This window comes from Sitophilus oryzae, unplaced genomic scaffold (genome assembly GCF_002938485.1).
Source record: "Sitophilus oryzae breed Bouriz unplaced genomic scaffold, Soryzae_2.0 scaffold_137_pilon_pilon, whole genome shotgun sequence".
NCBI classification, from domain to species: domain Eukaryota; kingdom Metazoa; phylum Arthropoda; class Insecta; order Coleoptera; family Curculionidae; genus Sitophilus; species Sitophilus oryzae.
Window position 1 is genome coordinate 40,098 of NW_022146037.1, and position 5,595 is coordinate 45,692.

The 5,595-nt window shown below is 34.8% G+C and overlaps 1 protein-coding gene across 1 annotated transcript; it reads right to left on the reverse strand.

Annotated features, from left to right (window-relative positions):
* Positions 1–309: 309 nt before the first annotated feature.
* On the reverse strand, positions 310–1,810 carry LOC115875366 (ichor-like). Its single transcript, XM_030890794.1, has one exon. The coding sequence runs from the start codon at positions 1,797–1,799 to the stop codon at positions 318–320; it is 1,482 nt and encodes a 493-aa protein (XP_030746654.1). The 5' UTR covers positions 1,800–1,810; the 3' UTR covers positions 310–317.
* Between the last annotated feature and the right edge of the window lie 3,785 nt (positions 1,811–5,595).

A 5,595-nucleotide genomic window follows, 5' to 3' on the forward strand; every position in this document is an offset into this window, starting at 1 on the left:
TCTATAGCCCAATCTGTCCTGGAGGAATGACTTTCTTTATGGACGGAGATAAAATCGTCAGTAATAATACATCTTACAGAAACATTGTGTAAAATTAATTTAATTAAAGACATTGATAAACTACGAAATTCTTTTAGTATCAGTCATTATCCACCACATTCAGATAGGAAAATAATAATTTTATATTTGTGTTTACTTTAGTAAATTAATTAAATTCTATTCTGTTTCTCCAATAAGAATTTAGCGTTTTATGACTACATTTTTATTTTTTTTTCTGAAAACATTCGATCTAAAAATTCCGCTCCTATCAATTTCATCTAATCTCTGCCAATTCTTTTATGTATCTGCTGGTGCTTCAACAAATGTGCTTTCTGTCTAAAGGCCTTCGCGCAAGTGTCGCATCGGAACGGCTTCTCGCCCGTGTGCGTTCTCAGATGAACCTTGATATTGCTCTTGTTCAGGAACCCTCGATTACAAATACTACACCTATGTACAGGTTTCTCTTTACCCAACAGCCCCAGCGTCTGATCGGTAGAGAACACCGCGGCATTCGCCGCAGCCTGTTGCTTTTTCTGCGCCCTCCGCGACTTCTTCGTCGTACTGGGCGTCGTGGTCGTCGTGTGAGGATAGTTCTGCCCAAGCAGTTCCGGACTTCGTATCCTGTGATCGTCGTGCATTGTGTGCACGCTGTACTGGGGCATAAATCTCCCGTTCACCGTTAAGAGAAGATTGTCCGTCGTTGAAACAACGTTTGCCGGTGGACTGGACGTCGTGATTAGCTCTGCACTGTAATTCGTCGAACTGGGGGTTTCTTGTTTAACTGGAGGTCCGTTTTGGAGCCTGTACTGCAGTAACGGCATGTTCCCGTGAGTGAGGAGACTTTGCAAAGTCGAACCGCCTTGAGGGGATTGAGCTTTGTTATTGTACTCGTTTATCGATTGAGACTTGGTGTAATCGTTACTGTTGTTCGGAATGAGGAACTCTGAAATGCCGTCCTGGCTGATGACGACGCTTTTTTGCTGGTCGCTGCACGCCCCGCTGATCCACGCATCCAGGTCCATCCAGCTGTCCCTGGAGGCGTTGGGATCGTCATCGTCCGTATTGTTGTTAGGAACGGTGGTGTCGGCTATGGCCGATCCGATGATCGCGGCGATGTCATCGATCGATGAAATGTCGTACTCGGAGATCTCGGTCTTGATTTGCGTGGCCGAGTCTACCGTCGAGTGGCCGCAGTCCTCGTATTTGATCGCGCTAGAAACCGAATCGGCGCTGACACAGTCCGCGTAACCCAATTTCACCACTTCGTCCACCGAATACAAACTCTTCTCTCCGGCCGAGTCCGCGTTTATATTGCAAGTCGAACTAGAAACGATGTTTTGTTCGCTGTAATTGCTGTAATTGTTATTCTCCTCGGGAATCCTTTGCGATATCGTGTGGTAGTGATGCCCTTGAATGCCGTTGATGCTCAGGTTGGCCGTGTAGCCCGTGAAAGGCGGCAGGGGTTTCAATTCGGCCAGACTGAGCGTCTGCGACGAGCTGAGCAGGAGGTTGTCCAGCGCTTCCATCGTCGATTTAGTTTCGATTTCCGCTTCATCTTGGATGGAGGAGTCTAGTAGGAGTTTGTCGGAACCGAGATTGCTGATGGTGTTCTCTAGAATGAGCTTGTTGGTGTCGATGAAGGTGTCGTTCGAGTTTTGCCAGCACGGTGACGTGAACATGGAATCGACCTCGTCCACTGAATTGCTGCCGCTAACTGCCATGTTGCATCCAGATAGGTTGGGATATTTCATTGTTTTCATTCGGCGCGCTGGTTGTCTGTCTTTGTCGATGGCGGCGTTTCTTTAATGTCACCTCACCATTTTGTTCTGAAACAAAGGAAAAAAAAATAATTAAAAAAATACAAAAAAAACAACGCTTTATTGTACAAAAAGCCAAAACAGCTTCATCGACAAAACTTTAGTTTTTGAAAGTTGAGGAATAGGAGATTAGAATCGCACAAAGATTTAATGGTGGGTAAGTCACTGGATATAGTATTATACAGGGTTGTTCACCACATACGACACGGAGTATTGTAGCTAAACGATTAGATTTCTACAAATTGTAAGTTTTGGGTTCGTTGAAGGACTATTAGAGCTACAATTTAAAAATATTTTTACAAGATACAGAGTGTCCCAAATAAATAAAAAATATCAAAGTTGTATTTTTTTAAATGGAATACCCTGTATATTAGTGCATTTTTAGTTTCTACGATTAAAATAAAGGTAAATTTAATTAAGGTTTATTACACTTAAACCTTACCGTTTATGAACTATTTTCAATTTTGTGAAATTGCAGTATACATTTTTTAAGGCTTTTAAATTTTTTATTACTAAATATTTACTGCAGTTTATTTATTGATCAGTTAATATGTTGCAATAATAAAAATTATACTACCTTATACAGAGTGTCTAAAAATTTATTTTAAATAAGTACTAGCTTTAAACGGCAATAACTTGTTTAATTTAAATGGAACACCCTATATATTTTATAAGAATCAGATGCACAATTTAATTGTCTATCAAATTGTATTAGACCACTTTTTAACTATCCCTTCAAGTTTTCATAGAAAATGCATTTTCTTACAATTTAGACCTCATTTATCAATATACCCATGGAATATTGACATTTTAGATTTTTTTAAAACAACAAATGTACAAAATGTACAGGCTAGTAATATTATCGTTTTTAGTAAAACGATAAAAATACTACTAATATTACTATGACTAAAAAGAAAACTATTTAAATCTTTATAAAAAGTATACCATTAATTAAATATACCACCAGTATTTCCGCCCAAATACTAATTAATTACAAACTTAATTGGGTTTGTTAATAAATTATTCTAAATAAATGTGGATTTGAATCAGAAATCAATATAATAATAAGTTATGAAAATGAACGTCTCTGTTATAAATAAGCATTTTTCAAAAAATGAAATATCAGTTTTAAGGTGTTAGTTTTTTTACTACACTGTCTAATACACATACATAATTCAGTTTTTTAGTATTTGGAGCAATTATTATTTATCAACGCAAAAAGTCAATTAATGTAGTTTGAATACTGGAATCATATTAATTGGTCCTCTTTAACAAATATTTAAACAGTTTTTTTTATTTTTTAATGAAATAAACGAACTATATCGACAATATTAGTATCTGTACTCTTTAAAAATTTGGTACATGTTTAAAAATAATCTAAAATGTCAGTATTCCCTGGGTATATTGATAAATGAGTTCTAAATTACAAGAAAATGCATTTTCTACGGAAACTTGAAGAGATAGGTAAAAAATGGCATAATACAATTTGATAGACAATTAAATTGTACATCTGATTCTCATAAAATATACAGGGTGTTCCATTTAAATTAAACCAGTTATTGCCGTTTAAAGCTAATAATTATTTAAAATAAATATTTAGCTACTCTGTCTGTATAAGGTAGTAAAATTTTTATTATTGCAACACAATAACTGATCAATAAATAAACTTCAGTAAATATTTAGTATTAAAAATTTTGATACCCTCGGAGAAATGAAGCCTTAAAATTTATACTGCAATTCACAAAATTGAAAATATTTCAAAAACGCAAGGTTTAGAAGATGTAATAAACCTTAATCAAATTTACCTTTATTTTAATCGTAGAAACTAAAAATGTAATAATATACAGGGTGTTCCATTTAAAAAAATACAACTTTGATATTTTTTATTTATTTGGGACACTCTGTATCTTGTAAAAGTATTTTTAAATTGTAGCTCTAATAGTCCTTCAACGAACCCAAAACTTACAATTTGTAAAAATCTAATCGTTTAGCTACAATATTCCGTGTCGTATGTGGTGAACAACCCTGTATAGTGCCGTAACATCTGGGTCGCTCCAAGTGAAACTAGTATCGTCCGCAAAGAGGCAGATTTTACCGCTAATATCTAGATTTTCAATGAAACAAAATAGGGCCAAGTACTGAACCCTGAGGGACACCACATTCTATAGGCTTACAAGAAAACATAGACGTATCAATCCTCACAAGCTGCCAAGATATGTTGCCAAGATATGACCTATAATTTGTTAATTAATATATAATGATTTACACAGTCGAACTTAGAGAAATCACAAATTAAATTTTTAAATGATACTTTTTCTCTCATCTTAATATAGCAGTAATCGCACCTCTGGTAAATTTTAATGCCACATTTGTTAATTAGAATGAATTTTTATTAGTCACTGTCAATTTTCGTACTAATACGAATCAGTGTATTCAATGTAACCGCCGCGCCGCGCCGCCGCCGCCGCCGCCGCCGCGTCTAAAGTAATATAAAAAGTTTTTATCTCTATCGCCTGTTCATCTCTCCAATAAATCCATACTAAATTGTGAATTTACTGTCATTTCCTAATATTCAGAATCAATTTTCCATGTTGTATCAATATCAACTCATTGTATATGCTACGGCTAAAATGGATACTAGTATCTATTAGGATACTAGCCAAGTATAGGATATAGGATACTTGGCTCTTCAAACTAGCTAGCTTTTTTGCAAAAATCACTGTTATTTTGAGGGTTAGGTGTTAGCTTGTGGTGTTGTTTGTGCTGTTTGTTTGCAAAACAGCTGGCTAGTTTGAAAACTAGCCAAGTATCCATTTTAGCTATATAACATAAAATAATCTTTATGTTATTTAATTCGAAAATTTAAGGGTCTAGATACTACACCGATATAAAACTTATCGCGTTCACATGATATTTTGTGTATTACATTATTTGTTTGTTGTTCAGTATTCATTGCTTTAGTGTATGTTAAAATGGATCTAAGTGTATTTTGTGTTTTGAAAGATGTTCGTATGTTATATTGCTTTTCTATCCTTCTTATTTTTCCGAAACGCCTCGTATGCATGGAATTGTAAGTTGTATATATTGTGTATTGTTATCATTGTGTGTATTCTGTCTCTGATTTGGGGTTTGTATTTCGTTTAATGTTTGGCAACAAAAGATGGTGGATAGTTGTTTTTAATAATATATATTTTTATATCTCTAGTGAATTGTCGTCTGAACATAATATTATTTTTGTCCTATCATATAAACTTTTTATAACACTTTTTTACACTTATACTGTGTTTAGATGTGGAAAAATTGTTTTTTTTGTAAACATCTAAAATTACTTTATTTTGAAAGTTTGACACTAAAACATCAAGAAATGGCTAACGGTTAGGTTTTTTAGTTGGTTCGCGAGAATTTATATAATCCAATAAAATGTATATTTCAGATGTTGCCATATTGCACAAATATCATCAACATAACGCAACCATATTACAGGTTGAAAAACTATTTATTGTATTATTTTAAAAATTTTCGATATAAATATTACTTAGCAAAAAGAATCTTTTATCTGGAATCACCTTCACAAGATACGCGGTTAACGCAGATAACGTGTCAAAAAAAAAACAGAACCGTCTGTCGGGCAAAACGGCGCGGCAAAATTGGAGTAGGCCACGAGAAATGAGTTCGTTAAGTTCGCTTTCGGTTAACGGGTTCGGAACGAGGCGACCAGTACGAATCGATGACGTAGCAT

Bases quoted from the DNA above. Each gene is read 5' to 3' on its own strand.
- LOC115875366 (XM_030890794.1), bottom strand. From the start codon at position 1,799: ATGAAAACAATGAAATATCCCAACCTATCTGGATGCAACATGGCAGTT.